Raw genomic sequence first — 17,369 nt, 5'->3', positions numbered from 1 at the left:
ATGAGTTTTAGAATGGGGGATGAAATTGCATATTGGCCAGGCTCAGTGGCTCACACCTGTAATCCCAGCACTTCGAGAGGTTCAGGTGGTCTGATCACTTGAACCCAGAAGTTTGAGACCAGCTTGGGCAACATGGCAAAACTCAATCTCTACAAAAAATACAAAAGCTAGCCAGGTGTGGTGGCGCACACCTGTATGCCCAGCTACTTAAGGGGCTGAAGCGGGAGGATCGCTTGAGCCCTGGAGTTTGAGGCTGCAGTAAGCTCTGTTCACATGACTGCACTCCAGCCTGGGTAACAAAGTGAGGCCCTGTCTCAAAAAAAAAAAATAGAAAAGAAATTGCACATGCACTTTACTGGAAGATGGAATGTGTATTTTAAAAATAGAGTCCTTGAGTCTTAAATTCAACTAATTAAAAAAAAAATCAGGCCAGGCATGGTGGCTCATGCCTGTAATCCCAGCACTTTGGGAGGCCAACGTGGGTGGATCATAATGTCAAGAGGTCGAGACTATCCTGGCCAACATGATGAAACCTTGTCTCTACTTAAAAAAATACAAAAATTACCTGGGTGTGGTGGCTCATGCCTGTAGTCCCAGCTACTCGGGAAGCTGAGGCAAGAGAATTACTTGAAGCCGGGAGGCAGAGGTTGCAGTAAGCCGAGATTGCGCCACTGCACTCCAGCCTGGGCGACAAGAGTGAAGCTCCATCTCAAAAAAAAAAAAATATCAAGGCAGGTAGAGTGGCTCACACCTGTAATCCCAGCACTTTGGGAGGTTGCGGGCTTCAGTGAGCCGTGTTTATGCCACTGCACTCCAGCTGGGCAACAAAGTGAGACCCTGTCTTTAAAAAGAAAAACAATCAAGAGTCTTGATTATGGCCAGGTGCAGTGGCTTACGCCTGTAATCCCAGCCCTTTGGGAGGCTGGGGCAGGCTGGTCACCTGAGCTCAGGAGTTTGAGAGCAGCCTAGCCAACATGGCAAAACCCCATCTCTACTAAAAAAAATACAAAACAAAAATTAGCTGGGCATGATGGCGGCTGCCTGTAATCTCAGCTAGTTGGGAGACTGAGGCAGGAGAATCACTTGAACCCAGGAGGCAGAGGTTGCAGTGAGCCAAGATCACGCCACTGCACTCCAGCCTGGGCAACAGAGTGAGACTTTGTCTCAAAAAAAAGCCTTGATTGTATCTTCAGTGATTTGAGGCTTTCCTCTTCCCATGTTTCAGTGAAACTTTTTGGTTCTGTTTAATGTACTATTTTATTTTGTGAGTACTATTTCTAATATTTTATTAGAAGGTCTCTATTTTATTTTTATTATATATGTGATTTTTTTGTTTTGAGATGGTGTTTCGCTCTGGTTGCCCAGGCTGGAGTGCAATGGCGTGATCTCGGCTCACTGAAACCTCCACCTCCTGGGTTCAAGTGATTCTCCTGTCTCAGCTTCCCAAGTAGCTGGGATCACAGGCATGCGTGACCACACCCTGTTAATTTTGTATTTTTAGTAGAGACAGGGTTTCTCCATGTTGGTCAGGCTGGTTTCGAACTCCGACCTCAGGTGATCCGCCTGCCTCACCCTCCCAAACTGGTGGGATTACAGGCATGAGCCACTGCTCCTGGCCTATATATGTGATTTTTAAGATTTGATACGTTTTCATTGCATTTATTCTGATCATTAGATCTTATACTGTCATGCCAATTTATAAATTTCTTTTTAGCAACAGGGACCTTTTTACAAGCGTTTTATGTAAACCCTGACATAAAGAATGAAATCTGTGCTTCTTGGGTTCAACTGAGGATGGGTGATCCAGATGTCAACCCATCCACCACTACCACCAGCTTAGCTTGTCCATTCCTTGTAACATCACCGGAGGACCCCTGGGAGTCTCACAGTGAATGATGTTCAACCATGGCCTTATGGACCAGATAGTGTTCTCCTAATTTAGAGGTTATTTCACTCTATTGCTGTTCTTGGAATGTGCTGCAGAGGTATTAATGGTTTAACAAGGCCTTTTTTATTTCTTCCAATGGTAAAGCTCTTAGATGGGTTTTAGAGCTGCTGTACAAACTACACTCGTTTCTACATAAGGTCTGATCAGTACTCTAATGAATTGTCCTCCCTTCCTCCCTTCCTTCCTTCTTTCCTTTCCTCCTTCCCTCCCTCTTTCCTTACTTCTTTCTGTCTTTCTTTTTTTTTTTCAGAAAGGGTCTCGCTCTGTCACCCAGGCTAGAGTACAGTGGCATTATTTTGGCTCACTGCAACCTCTGCCTCCCGGCCTTAAGTGATCCTCCCACCTCAGCCTCTCAAGTAGCTAAGACCACAGGTGTGCGCCATCACACCTGGCTAATTTTTGTATTTTTTGTAGAGATGGAGTTTTGCCACATTGTCCAGGCTAGTCTCAAACTCCTGGGCTCAAGCACTCCTCCTACTTTGGCCTCCCAAAGTGCTGGGATTACAGGCGTGAGCTACTGTGCCAGACCCACATTTTGTATTTTCTTATAGATTGTTTGGGATATTTTAAGCAACCATACATGTTACTAATTTTTTGTTTTTAAAATTTTCTCTTCAAGTATGCTATTGCGGCAGCACCTCCCGAGATGTGTTATGTGGAACCGATGTAGGAAAGTCTGATGGATTTGGGGATTTCAGCTGTTTAAAGATATGTGGCAAGTAAGGTTTTACGTTTTCCTCAGTTAGACTAAAGCTGCACTTTATGCAACAATTATGTAATAGTGTGTTCTTTTTAACAGGGACTTGAAATGTGGTAACCACACGTGTTCTCAAGTGTGCCACCCTCAGCCCTGCCAGCCATGCCCACGGCTCCCCCAGCTGGTGCGTTGTTGCCCCTGTGGCCAAACTCCTCTCAGCCAATTGCTAGAACTTGGAAGTAGTGGTCGGAAAACATGCATGGATCCTGTGCCTTCGTGTGGAAAAGTTTGCGGCAAGCCTCTGCCTTGTGGTTCCTTAGGTAACTAGTAGGCGTAAAGTTGGCTTTTAGAATATTATTGTAAATGTTTGGCAGCAATGAGTGCTTAAGCAATGTAGAATTAAGTGCCAGTTACGATGTCAGAGATTTCTAAAGATTATGATCAAATTTATGTAGGTACTTTTTCTTTCTTTCTCAAAATATACTTGTGAAAAACACATATATTTGCCCAGGTGATCTCTCTGATTCAGGTATTTTATTGTTAACTCTGGACAACTGTGGTGAGTTACTGTTTCATAGAGGTTATGATTTCTCTTAGGAGCCTGTACTCTTATGAACACCATATATGTTTATTCCAGTCCAGGGTTCAGCAACTGTTGAAAAGCATTTTCACTTAATAGGAACATGCTAAAATAATTGTGAGTAGGATATTTGGTTTGAAGACAGAGTCTTGCTCTGTCGCCCAGGCTGGGGTGCAGTGGTGCAGTCTCGGCTCACTGCAGCCTCTGACTCCTGGGCTCAAACAATTCTCGTGTTTCAGCCTCCCAAGTAGCTGGGAGTACAGGTGCATACCACCACACCTGGCTAATTTTTGTTTTTGTTTGTTTGTTTGTTTTTGTTTTTGAGATGGAGTTTCATTCTTGTTGTCCAGGCTGGTGTGCAATGGTGTGATCTCGGCTCACTACAACTTCCACCTCCCAGGTTCAAGCGATTCTCCTGCTTCAGCCTCCCAAGTAGCTGGGATTACAGGCATGCACTGCCACACCCAGCTAATTTTTTTTGTGTTTTTAGTAGAGACAGGGTTTCTCCATGTTGGTCAGCCTGGTCTCGAACTCCCGACTTCAGGTGATCCGCCCACCTCAGCCTCCCAGAGTGCTGGGATTACAGGCATGAGCCACCGCACCTGGCCTAATTTTTGTATTTTTAATAGAGATGGGGTTTTGCCATGTTGACCAGGCTGGTCTCAAAGTCCTGGCATCAAATGATCTACCTGCCTCGGGTTCCCAAAGTGCTGGGATTACAGGTGTGAGCCATCTTACCTGGCCAAAGAACTCAAATTGTAAGTACAATAAAATGTCAGCCATTTAGACCATTGAAGGAATGCTAGTCTCTTTAGCTAAGTTTCCCATCTAGCTGAGGATAGCACCTATCGAACATCGTTTTGGATGAATATTTTTCTTTTTTCTTTTTTTTTTTTTTTTGAGATGGGGTCTCAGTCTGTCGCCCAGGCTGGAGTGCAATGGCACGATCTCGGCTCACTGCAACCTCTGCCTCCTAGGTTTAAGCAATTATCCTGCCTCAGCTTCCCAAGTAGCTGGGATTACAAGCATCTGCCATCACGCCCAGCTAATTTTTTTTTGTATTTTTTTAGTAGAGATGGGGTTTCACCATGTTGGCCAGGCTGCTCTTGAACTCCTGACCTCAGGTAATCCACCTGCCTCAGCCTCCCAAAGTGCTCAGATTACAGGCATAAGCCACTGTGCCTGGCTGGATGAATATTTTTCTAAAATTTACATTTCATGTTTAAACAGAGGTTACCAAAAGTGTTATAATTTCTCTCTTACTGACCCAGAGACATCATTTTTATGAACTCCAGTTACTCTATTACACTGAATACAGCAATACCCTTGGCCTGCTGAGGTTTCTCAGACTATTTGCCCCATACCAATGAGCAGTTTGAATTGTTGTATCTGCTTGTTAAAGCTTTTGTTGTTTATATTCGTCGGTACTTTTAGTATGCTTGCCTGCCTACTTTTAGTGATTTCCACTTTCTTCTGATTTGTGGCTTCTGATTACTTAGATACAGAAACCTGAAAAAGCTGTTGGAATTAGATATAAAGTAATACTATACTGAGGCTGTCTGACTCAGTCTTTGGGGAATGTCTATGTGCAGTTTTGCAGTGACTTGGCAGCTTCTCTCATGAGTGGGTGTTGAAAGGCCATGCATTTAGGAAAATGAAAAGTAAGCAACTGAGATTGAATAGGAAAGTTATTTCTAAAACTAACCATGTATCTTCTGAGGTAAAGCTAGAATCTTTAGGTTTGGTTTTCATTTTATCAAAAAAAGAGATTTCACATTTCTTTCAAGTGCCAGTATGAATCAGTGGGAACACCCTACTTAATCCTTTTTCTCAATCTGACCTTAAAATTGTGTATAGAGGAGAAGTGCTCTCTTCTCATATTTTAATACATGTTCCAGTTGCATTCAGAAAGTCTATTGGTTCTCTGCTTGCCATGAAAATGTGTCTATGATACGGAGATTAAATGACTACTAAATTAAATCCCCTTTCCAAAAGCACATGAGTCAGTTTTATAAGAATTTCACATATAATGACCAGAAATCCTATCCTGGTGCTCATGTATCCCATTGGTGATGAGAGAAGGAAATGTGAAATGGGTAATACGAGAGGACTTGAGCAAGAGAACGGTAGTCACTGGCAGTAACAGATCTTGGGATGGGACAAGACCAGGTTAAGGGATTAGAGGTACCCACTACACCTCAGCAGATTTTTAATCATGGAAAACTTTTAAGGAAATAGGCTGAGTTGACTGAGAAGCTCAGAGACAGGCATATAGCTAGTGAAAACAATGACTGTCAGGTTTGTTCAGACCTAGCTGAAAGCTCAATTAGGTCTTTTGGTATCTTACTCAGTAGGAAATTTCCATTCCAGAGGTACAGCTTCAGTACAAGAGACTGGGTGGAGTTCTACTTTAAGGATGGCAGCATGAGGAGCTCCCATGGATCTGCTTCCCAGTAAAATAAACAAAGCTGGGGAAAACTATTAAAAAACAACCATCGAAGCCAGGCATGGTGGCTCATACCTATAATCTCAGCACTTTGGGAGGCTGAGGTGGGAGAATTGCTTGAGTCCAGGACTTTGAGACCAGCCTGGGCAACATGGTGAGACCCTGTATGTACCAAAAAAATTAATTTTAATTACCTGGGTGTGGTGGCACGTGCCTGTGGTCCCAGCTACTGTTGAGGCTGCAGTGAGCCATGATTACACCACTGCACTCCAGTCTGACTGACATAGTGAGACCCTGTTTTAAAAAAAAAAAAAACAAAACCATTTAAAGTTTCTGGAGGCTGAGTGCAGTGGCTCACACCTGTAATCCCCAACACTTTGGGAGGCCAAGGAGTGCATATCACTTGAGGTCAGGAGTTCAGGACCATCCTGGCTAACATGACGAAACCCCATCTCTACTAAAAATACAAAAAATAGCCAGGTGCGGTGGCATGTGTCTGTAGTCCCAGCTACTCGGGAGGCTGAGGCAGGGGAATCAGTTGAACCTGGGAGGCAGCAGTTGCAGTGAGCCTAGGTTGCACCACTACACTCTAGCCTGGGCGACAGAGCGAGACTTCGTCTCAAAAAAAAAAAGTCTCTAGAAATTGCCCTAAGAGCATACATCTAATGAAAAGATACTTATTCATCAAAATCTACTAGAACTCTGGTAAACAATATCAAGAGTCTGTGGCATCAAGCCCTAGCTGGTACCTTCCTCCTCCCCTCAGCTCAGCTTGACAAATCTCCACTCAGGATAAGTGTGGACAAGAAGATGGGGCTTCTCCCCTCAGCTCCCGGGCATCTTTACCGTATCTCACTGGGAAGGGCGCATTGTCAACATTTCTCTTTACCTCCAACTCCAGGTTGAAGAGGCTGAAATTGTGGTGAGTGTAGCTGAGAGGTTAGGGCTCCCTTTCTCCACCAAGCTCCCACTTACAAAATGGAGACTTCATTCTATTTGCAGCAGAATACTGGAGCCCTAATTGTCCTCACCCCAGCTCGTTCTTGTGCAGAGGTTCCACTGAGAGAAGCAAACCAAGAAGGCAAGAGGCTACTATCCCACCCAACACCCAGAGTAGTGCCTTAGAGACCTTTCCCCAGGGGAGAGACAGTTCATAAAAAGAGCTCTGAAGTACTCTCCAAAGGAACTGACTTAATTTGAAACAGAGTGGGGAAATACAGGCCTGAGGACACTTTAGAAAATGAGAGCATATCTTAATAAAGAACAGTAACTAAACTATAGGCCATCTAGTTCATCAGAGAGAATCAGGGAAAGGTAGCTAAGAGGAGCCCTCCTCGGATCAAAACAAACCCCAAAGACTTACAGCAAAGACTATTCCTGCCCAAATTTAATTGGATCAGACTGCTGAGCAATTGATGCCCTGGAACATTATCAAAAACAATAGAACTGGGAATTAATGGATCCTCGGGGCTGAGCGTAATCCAAATGAGGCACACAGTTTAACTGAGAGATCAGGATAGAGATAAAAAGAGCCCTGGTGAAGCCACTGTAGTTCCAGGGTCAGTTTATACCTTTAAGGCTGTGGCATCCAAAGAATGACACCAGTGGCTTCATATAGTCTAGCCAAGTCACAAAACAAATAAATAAGCAATCACAACAAAAACAAGCTGTGGAAAGGGGAAGCAGTATCCAGAGTTGCTGTATTAGCTGAAATGTCTAGTTTCCAAGAAAAAGTATGAATATGCAAAGAAACAGAGAGAAAAAAACAGGCAACAGAAACTGCCTGTGAGAGTGACCAGATGTCAGATTTAGCAAATACTTTAGGATAATCATTATAAATATGTTCAAAGAACTGAGCCGGGTGCAGTGGCTCACACCTGTAATCTCAGCACTTTGGGAGGCCGAGGCAGGCAGATCACTTGAGGTCAGGAGTTTAAGACCAGCCTGGCCAACATGGTAAAAACCTGTCTCTACTAAAAATACAAAAATTAGCCAGCATGGTGGTGTACACCTGTTGTTCCAGCTACTCAGGAGGCTGAGGCAGGAGAATCGCTTGAACCCAGGAGGCAGAGGTTGCAGTAAGCTGAGATCACACCACTGCATTACAACCTGGGCAACAGAGCATGACTCTGTCTCAAAATAAATAAATAAATAAGTTCAAAGAATTGAAGGAAACCATGCTTAAAGAGGTAAAGGAAGGTGTGAAGATGGTGTCTTATCAAATACAGAATATCAATAAAGAGGTAGAAACTATGTTTTTAAAAAAAGAACCAACTGGAAATTTTGAAGTTTAAAAGTATAATAACTGAAATGAAAAATTCATTAGGCTAGGTATGGTGGCTCATGCCTGAATCCCAGTAGTTTTAGAGGCTGAGTCAAAGACCTTATCTCTACAAAAAATTTTTAAAACTTAGGCCAGGCACAGTGGCTCACACCTGTAATCCCAGCATTTTGGGAGGCTGAGGCAGACAGATCACTTGAGATCAGGAGTTCGAGATCAGCCTGGCCAACTTGGTGAAATCTTATCTGTACTAAAAATACAAAAATTATCTGGGCATGGTGGCATGTACCTGTAATCCCAGCTACTTGAAAGGCTGAGGCAGGAGAAAGACTTGAACCCAGGAGGCAAAAGTTGCAGTGAGCTGAGATCATACCACTGCCCTCCAACCTGGAAGAGAGAGCAAGACTGCATCCCAAAAAAAAAAAAAAAAATTTAAAAATTTAGTTGGGCATGGTGGCACATGCCTGTGAACCCAGCTACTCAGGAGGCTGAGGTGGGAGGATTGCTTGAGCCCAAGACATTGAGGTTGCAGCAAGCCATGATCATGCCACTGCACTCCAGGCTGGGCAACAAAGCAAGATCCTTTCTCAAAGGAAGAAGAAAAATTTATTAAAGGGGCTCAATAGTAGATTTGAGCTGTCAGAAGAAACGATCAGTGAACATGAAGATAGATTGAAAGTGATTATATAACCCAAGGGACAGAGAGAAAATATAATGAAGAGAAATGAAAATATAATGAAGACCCTCAGAGAAATGTGGGACACCTTTAACTGTATCAGTGTACATGTAATGGGAATATGAGGAGGAGAGTAGAAAGAAGCAGGAAAATATTTAATGAAATAATGGATAAAAACTTTTAAATTTATTGAAAAACACTATATATCCAAGAAATTCAGCGACTCTAGGTAGTGTAAAATGCAAAGAGATCCACACCCAGCACATAATAAAAATGCTAAAAGTCAATGATAAGGAGAAAGTCTTGAAAGCAGCAACAGAAAAATGACTTATCACATACAAGGGAACCTCTGTAAGGTTAACAGTGGACTTCTTAGCAGAAACAGTGGAGAATACATCGCAACCAGAAGGTAGTAGGATGACATAATCAAAGTGCTGAAATCCCAGCTCTTTGGGAGGCCAAGGCAGGCAGATCACTTGATGTCAGGAGTTGGAGGGCCGGGCGCGGTGGCTCATGCCTATAATCCCAGCACTTTGGGAGGCCGAGGCGGGTAGATCACGAGGTCAAGAGATCGAGACCGTCCTGGTCAACATGGTGGAACCCCGTCTCTACTAAAAATGCAAAAATTAGCTGAGCATGGTGGCGCATGCCTGTAGTCCCAGCTACTCAGGAGGCTAAGGCAGGAGAGTTGCTTGAACCCAGGAGGCGGAGGTTGCTGTGAGCCAAGATCATTATTGCACTCCAGCCTGGGTAACAAGAGTGAAACTCCGTCTCAAAAAAAGAAAAAAAAAAAAAAGGAGTTGGAGATCAGCCTGACCAACATGGTGAAACTTTGTCTCTACTAAAAATAAAAAACTCTATGGCATTGGTGGTATAGTGGTTAGCATAGCTGCCTTCCAAAAAGCCTGATGTGGTGGCACATGCCTGTAATCCCAGCTACTCAGGAGGCTAAGGCACAAAAATCACTTGAATTCAGGAGGGAGAGGCTGCAGTAAGCCAAGATCATGCCACTGCACTCCAGCCTGGGTGACAGAGTGAGCCTCTTATCTTTTTTTAAAAAAAAAGGCTGGGCACAGTAGCTCACACCTGTAATTCCAGCTACTCAGGAGGCTGAGGTGGGAGGATCACTTGAGGCTAGGAGTTCAAGGCCAGCCTAGGCAACATAGTGAGATTCAGTCCCTAAAAGAAATTTTTAAAATTACCCAGACAAGGTGATATGTGCCTATAGCCCCACTTACTCTAGAGACTGCAGTGGGAGGATCACTTGAGGCAAAGAGTTTAGGGCTGCAGCCAGCTATGATGATGCCACTGCATTCCAGCCTGAGTGAAGAGTGAGACCCTGTCTCCAAAAATAAAGCTATAAATATATATTTGTTCTCTTTCTCAGCTTCTTTAATAGATGTAACATTAAATAAAGTTATAACAATGTAGTATTGGGTTTATAACATAAAGATGTAATATGTACAACAATAATTGCACAAAAAGGGAGAAGAATAGAGCTATGTAAGAGTAAACCCTCTGTATCTCACTGGAGTTAGTATAAATCTGAAGTAGATTCTGATAAGATGTATATGGTAAGCCCTAGAGGGACCATTAAGAAAATAACTCAAAAAATGTAAAAAATATAATTAAAGGAATTACACTATAGAAAATATTGACAAAATGCAAAAGAAGATAGGAAAGGAGTATAAGAGTAACAAAAAAGACATGAAACTTATAGAAAACTAAAAATGGCAGACATAAATCCAGCTATAACAGTGACATTAAATGTGAATCGATTAAACAAAAGCAGAGATTTCTGATTTTATAGAGGTGAAATCTTACTCTCTTTCCCAGGCTGATCTCGAACTCCTGGGCTCAAGCCATTCTCCCACTTTGGCCTCTCAAAGTCCTGGGATTATAGGCATGAGACATTCCACCTAGCCAAAAGCAGAATTTTTTTAGACTGGATTAAATAAAAACAAGATCCACCTAACAAGATCCAACTATATGCTCTCTTAAGGAGACAGACTTTATAGTCAAAGAGACAATGAGGCTGAAAGTTAAAGAGTAGAAAAAGTACACCATGTAAACAGTAGCCATAAGAGACTCCAGGTGATCCCCATAGGGTCCTAGAAACAGGACTTGTCCTAAACCTAGTTTAGCAGCATGAGTGCAGGCACCACCAGGCACTCACGGAGCTCGAGTCAGTGAGACTGTGGATCATGGCTTCTGATTATTTATAATCCCCAGATGACTTTCAGAGTTGAGAGCATTCCAGTGAAGTCATCCATGGCTACAATTTTAAGGAGATTCAGTTCTATACTGGAGATGTGTGGCCTAAGGAAAAAGAAGATTTATTCTGTGTTTTTGTTTTGTTTTGAGACAGGGTCTCACTCTGTCACCTAGACTGGAGTGCAGTGGCGTGAACATGGTTCACTGCAGCGTCAACCTCCTGGGCTCAGAAGATTCTCCATCTCAGACTTCTGAGTAGCTGGGACTATAGGCTAATTTTGTGTGTGTGTGTGTGTGTGTGTGTGTGTGTGTGTGTTTTGTTTGTTTGTTTTGGTAGACACACGATTTCACCATGTTGCCTAGGCTGGTTTCAAATTCCTGGGGTCAAGCAATCCTTCCACCTCAGCCTCTCAAAGTTCTGGAATTATAGGCATGAGCCACCACACCTGGTCTATTATTTGACTTAGGCAAAGCATCCTGTACTTTAAAGCGTATTCCAGTGTCTAGTGTTGGACCCTGAACTTGTCAGAAAAGGCCCAGTCTGCCAATGAAGGGAAGATAGGGAAGAAGCATTGACTGCATCCTTCCCTCAACTCTGATTCTGGAGTTGCAGGGAATGGAGGTGAAGACCAGTGAGGCTAGCAATTTGGGGGTATGAAATGAATAGTTACAATTTTCATTTCCAGCTCTTTTCATTTTTATTGCAGATTTCATTCATACCTGTGAAAAGCTCTGCCATGAAGGAGACTGTGGACCATGCTCTCGCACATCAGTTATTTCCTGCAGATGCTCTTTCAGAACAAAGGTAGTGCTATTGATGGCAATGCTAGAGTTGTTGCCATTAATATTTTCTTTAAAATGGTGATGATGGGAGAGGGGAATCAAAATAACCTCAGCAGGATAGGTATGGAAAGTGGTTATGGCACACAAGGCTCAGAGGCCAATAGTGGGATAAGGCAAATATACAAATCACTCTACCAAATACAAGTGTGATAGCCTGAAAAGAGGAACAGTAGCACTGTTGCAAGGAGTCAGCCAACTAAGAAGTTAGAGGAAGCACAGTCCATGTGATCACCCACTTGTGATGCCAACTTTTGATACCAACTGCAAGTTCAATGGTCCCTAAGACCACCTGCAAGGCTCGATAATTTGATAAAAGGACTCACTGAACTTGCTGATGGTTACACTCATGCTTATAGGTTTACTACAAGGAGGTTACAGTTTTATTACAAGGAAAAGGATACAGATTAAATCAGCCAAGGGAAGAAATATGTAGGGCAAAGTCCAAAAAAGTACCAGATGTGGAACTTCATTTGTCCTTTCACTGTGGAGTCAGGAAGGTATTACTCTCTCCACGTCAATGTGTGACAGCATACGAGTATTGCCAACCAGGAAAGCTTACCCAAGTCTATGTGTTCAGTTTTTATTGGGGCTCTATTATGCAACCATAGTTGACCACCCATGTGGCTAATCTCAGTCTCCAGTCTCTCCAGAGGTCTGCTGATACCATGTGACCCAAAGCCCCTGGCCTAAAACTATCCAGTGTGGCCAGCTTGCTCTTAAATCATGTAATTAGACTATCCAGTGACCCAAGACTCCAGGCAAGCAACGACACTTCTATTAGGCATGGCATTCCACTAGGCTAAGAGATTACCTCTGAAAAACCAAGTGCAAAGGCCAGACGCTCTTTGGGTAAGGTTTAATTCTTCACTGTATAACTGTTTTGTACAACTGTTTTGTCAATTTCTACTTTCTGGTGAAAGCCTGGATAGTTTTTATTTTTCTTTTTTAAAATTGTTGTTTATTTATTTATTTATTTTTTGAGACAGTCTCACTGCATCACCTAGGATGGAGTACAGTGGCACGATCTTGGCTGACTGCAGCCTCTACCTCCCAGGTTCAAGTGACTCTTGTGTCTTAGCCTTTGGAGTAGCTGGAATTACAGATGCACACCACCATGCCCAGCTAATTTTTTGTATTTTTAGTAGAGATGGGTTTTTGCCATGTTGGCCAGCTTGGTCTTGAACTCCTGACCTCAAGTGATCCTCCTGCCCCAACCTCCCGAAGTGCTGGGGTTACAGGTGTGCACCACCATGTCCAGCTGATTTTTGTATTTTTAGTAGAGATGGGGTTTCACCATGTTAGCCAGGCTGGTCTTGAACTCCTGACCTCAAGTGATCCACCTGCCTTGGCCTCCCAAAGTGCTGGGATTATAAGCATGAGCCACCACACCCAGCCTACCTTGGATAGTGTTGGTCAGACTTATGTTATAAAAGGGACATCTTACCATTTTGGAGTTAGGCTGTAGTGTCCATTCCTTTGCATGTAACCGGAAGAGGCAGAAGTCGTTGGGTGATTCACCTTGGGGAACACACTGAATGTTGATTTATCCTGCTCTTTGACCTACCTGGTCATTTCAGTATATATCAGCATTTGTCCCAGCAGTGTACAAGTCAGGGTAGAGACAGAATTCTGAACCATTGGTTCTATTAAACACAACGCAAGGTCTGGGCAGCATCTGACTTTCAATGATTCTGAGGATATAGTCCCTAAATGGAAAGCTAGTTTAACAGGAAAGCTTCAGAAAAAAAAGGGAAAAGTAGTATAATTTACATGTTGCAAAAGTTGTGTAATGTATGGGTTTTTTTCCTGAAAGAAATTACGGTATACATGAAATGATAGAGGTATTTTGAATGTCAGTTATGGGACCACTTTGTACTTTCCAAATACCATATTAAAGACTGTGAGATGCTGTGATTTGGCAGTCATAAATTTAATAATTCCCAGAGATGCTCTTCCTGATCTTTGTGACTGAGAATCACAAGCAGGGTTGGTGGCTGCTGTCAGTTTTCTTCATTCTCCCACAATCCCTCTCTCGATCTCTGTGTTTTCTTGCTTCTCATTGACTCTTTGTCCTTACTCCCTCTATTAGTGGACTCCATGGCAGTGAGTGTATTCTTGAAAAGCTATGTGTAAGTTGAATTTTTGCAAGTAAAAGTCCTTAACTTGCAGGAGGAGCTCACTGTCAGGACTCTGTTAAACTTGTTTGACAAAGCTTTTTTCACTTTGTCAAAAAAGCTGATAATTATCACCTCATTGTTTAACTAGATTTTTCATGAATATGGATTTTTCATGACATGATTTTTGTAATGGAATGGGTTTTTCCACAGAAGTGAGTTTTCTAGATAAATAAAACTTATTTATTAAAACTTCAAAAGTTGTTTTCATCACTTTGGTGGGACTCTAATAAATGTATCCTGTGTCTTACTATGTCTTGATAAAGCATGCCATATTTAAGTCTTTATGGTAATTCATGTGCAGGAATTTATGGGAGTTCTGACATTTGTAGATAACCACTCCTGCATACCATTTCTTCTGTACAATTCATTGTTCACTGATGGGAGCATTAACTCAGTTTCATGAGTCACTTTTGCTTTATATCTGTAGAGAGCAAATGGGGAACTTTTTCATATCATCAATCCCAGCACCTCATTTTTTATCTGAAATATATATTTTCCAGCCAAGAACCTTTTATTTCTTTTACCTCTTTACATCTGTCATCAACTCCTATAGCTGCTTTTTTTTTTCCAGGATAATTTTTACTAAGAGGGGACTTTTCTTTTTTTTTTTTTTTTTGAGACGGAGTTTCGCTCTTGTTACCCAGGCTGGAGTGCAATGGTGCGATCTCGGCTCACTGCAATCTCCGCCTCCTGAGTTCAGGCAATTCTCCTGCCTGAGCCTCCTGAGTAGCTGGGACTACAGGCACACACCACTGTGCCCAGCTAATTTTTTGTATTTTTAGTAGAGACGGGGTTTCACCATGTTGACCGGGATGGTCTCGATCTCTTGACCTCGTGATCCACCCGCCTCGGCCTTCCAAAGTGCTGGGATTACAGGCATGAGCCACCGCGCCCAGCCCCTAAGAGGGGACTTTTAAAGTCATTTTTCTCATTTCTGAGTACACGGCAACTTGAAAATGACATCAAAGCCAAAATCAGATGTAGAAGCCGGGCAGCTTGCCAGACTCATTCTACCCCAAGTGACTGACTCGTTTTCCATACACCAGCATCACCATACATGTTTTTTAGGATCGTGCCTCAGCACAATTACATGATAGACCTTTTGGACCACTCACATGTAGTGGAATGGAAACCACAGTAATAAAACTTTTAGAGGCCAAATCAAAGATCTGCTATATTTCACTTTGCTATAGTTCGGTGATATTGTCAGGTGTCCTTTGGAGTGTAGAGCTGTTTGTCACTGCATTAAGTGGTACCAGATTGTTACCTGTTTGTTTTCAATTCTTTTTTTTTTTTTTTGAGACAGAGTTTCGCTCTTGTTACCCAGGCTAGAGTACAATGGCGCAATCTCAGCTCACCGCAACCTCTGCCTCCTGGGTTCAGGCAATTCTCCTGCCTCAGCCTCCTGAGTAGCTGGGATTACAGGCACGCGCCACCATGCCCAGCTAATTTTTTTGTATTTTTAGTAGAAACGGGGTTTCACCATGTTGACCAGGATGGTCTCGATCTCTTGACCTCATGATCCACCCGCCTTGGCCTCCCAAAGTGCTGGGATTACAGGCTTGAGCCACCGCGCCCGGCCGTGTTTTCAATTCTTACATCTGCTTTTTATGGCTTTGTCTGTCTGTACCCTTGTTATGCGATGAATCTCTTTCCTTTGCATACCTTAACAGCCACTCTTTCCATTCCGATTTTATAATTCCTAGTCTGCTGTGAATTTGGAAACCAGACCACAAAGATTGTTAGAATTGTATTTGCATGAAAAGTCTGTAAGCCTGGAGTTCTCTTGTGAGTAAAGCTCATGCATATAGGGATTAGGCTCATTCTAGGCATGGTATGTGAAGTTGGTGAGTAAGTGACTATCAGAGAAGTACAGGATATTTGGGATATACTTGTTACCTTTGGTATTGTATTATAGTTGTGTTGTTTTAATTAGTCCTAAAGTAGTTACTGTTTCTTTTTTTTTTTTTTTTCCATAGGAGCTTCCATGTACCAGTCTCAAAAGTGAAGGTATGACTGGGGTAGAGCATGAGGGAATTTTGGGTGTGAAGGTAAATGCTCTGTATCTTGTTAGGGAGTTGGGTTAAGTATTTGTCGAAATTCAGTGAAGGTATACTTAAGATTTGTGCGTTTCATAGTATAACTTTCACCTCAAAAGGAAAAAATTATAAATTCAATTCTAGTTAGGGCTGAAAAAGTTAAGCTTAGGCGCACTCATGTCTATAGCTTGCTTTGAAATGCATAAAGAAAATTAATGAGTGGATAGAAGAATGGATAGATACACATAAAAGTAAGTATGTTAATGGTAGAATCTAGATATGGGTGTATGGATGTTCACTGTAAAATCATTTGAACTCTTTTTTTTCTTTTGAGACGGAGTCTCAGTCTGTTGCCCAGGCTGGAGTGCAGTGGCGTGATTTCAGCTCACTGCAACCTCCACCTCCCTGGTTGAAGCGATTCTCCTGCCTCAGCCTCCCAAGTAGCTGGGATTACAGGTGCCCACCACCATGCCTAGCTGATTTTTGTATTTTTAGGTGAGACGGGGTTTTACCATGTTGGCTAGGCTGGTCTCTAACTCCTGACCTCAAGTGATCCACCCGCCTTGGCCTCCCAAAGTTGTCAAGATTACAGGCATGAGCCACCGCACCCAGCCCTGTCCTACTTTTTATAAGTTTATGATGTAAAATTTCAATCATATGTGAAAGTGAAGAAACTTGATTTAATGAATCCCCACGTACCTATGACCTATCATCATCAGTTGTCAACATTTTGCCTCTCTGTTTTCATCCATCCCTCCTTCCCTACATTTTATTTTTGCTGAAGTACTTTGAAAACAAATCTCAAATACCATTTCATCCATACATACTTCAGTGTTTAGCCCACTTTTTTTAGTTGAAATTCACGTAACATATAATTAATCATTTTAAATGTACAGTTCAGTGGTGCTTAGTTCTTTCACAATCTAATTCCAAGACATTTTTTCTGTCTTATTTTTTTCTTTTTATTTTCCTTTTTTAAAAATTTATTTTATCGTATTTTTTTTTTTTTTTGAGATGGAGTTTCGCTCTTGTTGCCCAGGCTGGAGTGCATTGGTGCAGTCTTGGCTCACCGCAACCTCCACCTCCTGGGTTCAAGCAATTCTATCTCAGTCTACTGAGTAGCTGGTATTATAGGCACCCGCCACCATGCCTGGCTATTTTTTTTGTATTTTCAGTAGAGAAAGGGTTTCACCATGCTGCCCAGGCTGGTCTTGAACTCCTGACCTCACATGATCCACCCACCTTGGCCTCCCAAAGTGCTGGGATTACAGGCATGAGCCACCGTGCCTGGCCTTTTGTTTTATTTTAAAAATATGTAGAGGCAGGGTCTCACTATGTTGACCAGGCTTGTCTTGAATGCTTGGCCTCAAATGATCCTCCCACTTTGACCTCCTGAAGTGCTGGGGTAAAACATTTTCATCACCCTGAGAGGAAACCCTGTATTTATTAAGTTTACTCCCCACTCAGC

General features: G+C 42.5%; 1 protein-coding gene across 3 annotated transcripts in view; it reads left to right on the top strand.

The window, feature by feature from the left end:
* NFX1 (nuclear transcription factor, X-box binding 1) overlaps positions 1–17,369 on the top strand; it is an 81,323-nt gene that overhangs the window by 27,832 nt on the left and 36,122 nt on the right. For all 3 annotated transcript variants that reach the window (XM_021671544.2, XM_021671543.2, XM_012463197.2), the window contains exons 8-11: positions 2,568–2,667; positions 2,748–2,965; positions 11,550–11,647; positions 15,842–15,872. In XM_021671544.2, coding sequence (XP_021527219.2) covers positions 2,568–2,667; positions 2,748–2,965; positions 11,550–11,647; positions 15,842–15,872 — 447 coding nt within the window. The remainder of the gene's footprint in view (positions 1–2,567; positions 2,668–2,747; positions 2,966–11,549; positions 11,648–15,841; positions 15,873–17,369) is intronic.

The sequence above is a fragment of the Aotus nancymaae genome, unplaced genomic scaffold, assembly GCF_030222135.1.
Source record: "Aotus nancymaae isolate 86718 unplaced genomic scaffold, 86718_ANA_hifiasm-v0.15.2.pri h1tg000003l, whole genome shotgun sequence".
In the NCBI taxonomy this organism is placed as follows: domain Eukaryota; kingdom Metazoa; phylum Chordata; class Mammalia; order Primates; family Aotidae; genus Aotus; species Aotus nancymaae.
This window is presented reverse-complemented; position numbering and strand designations above follow the sequence as displayed.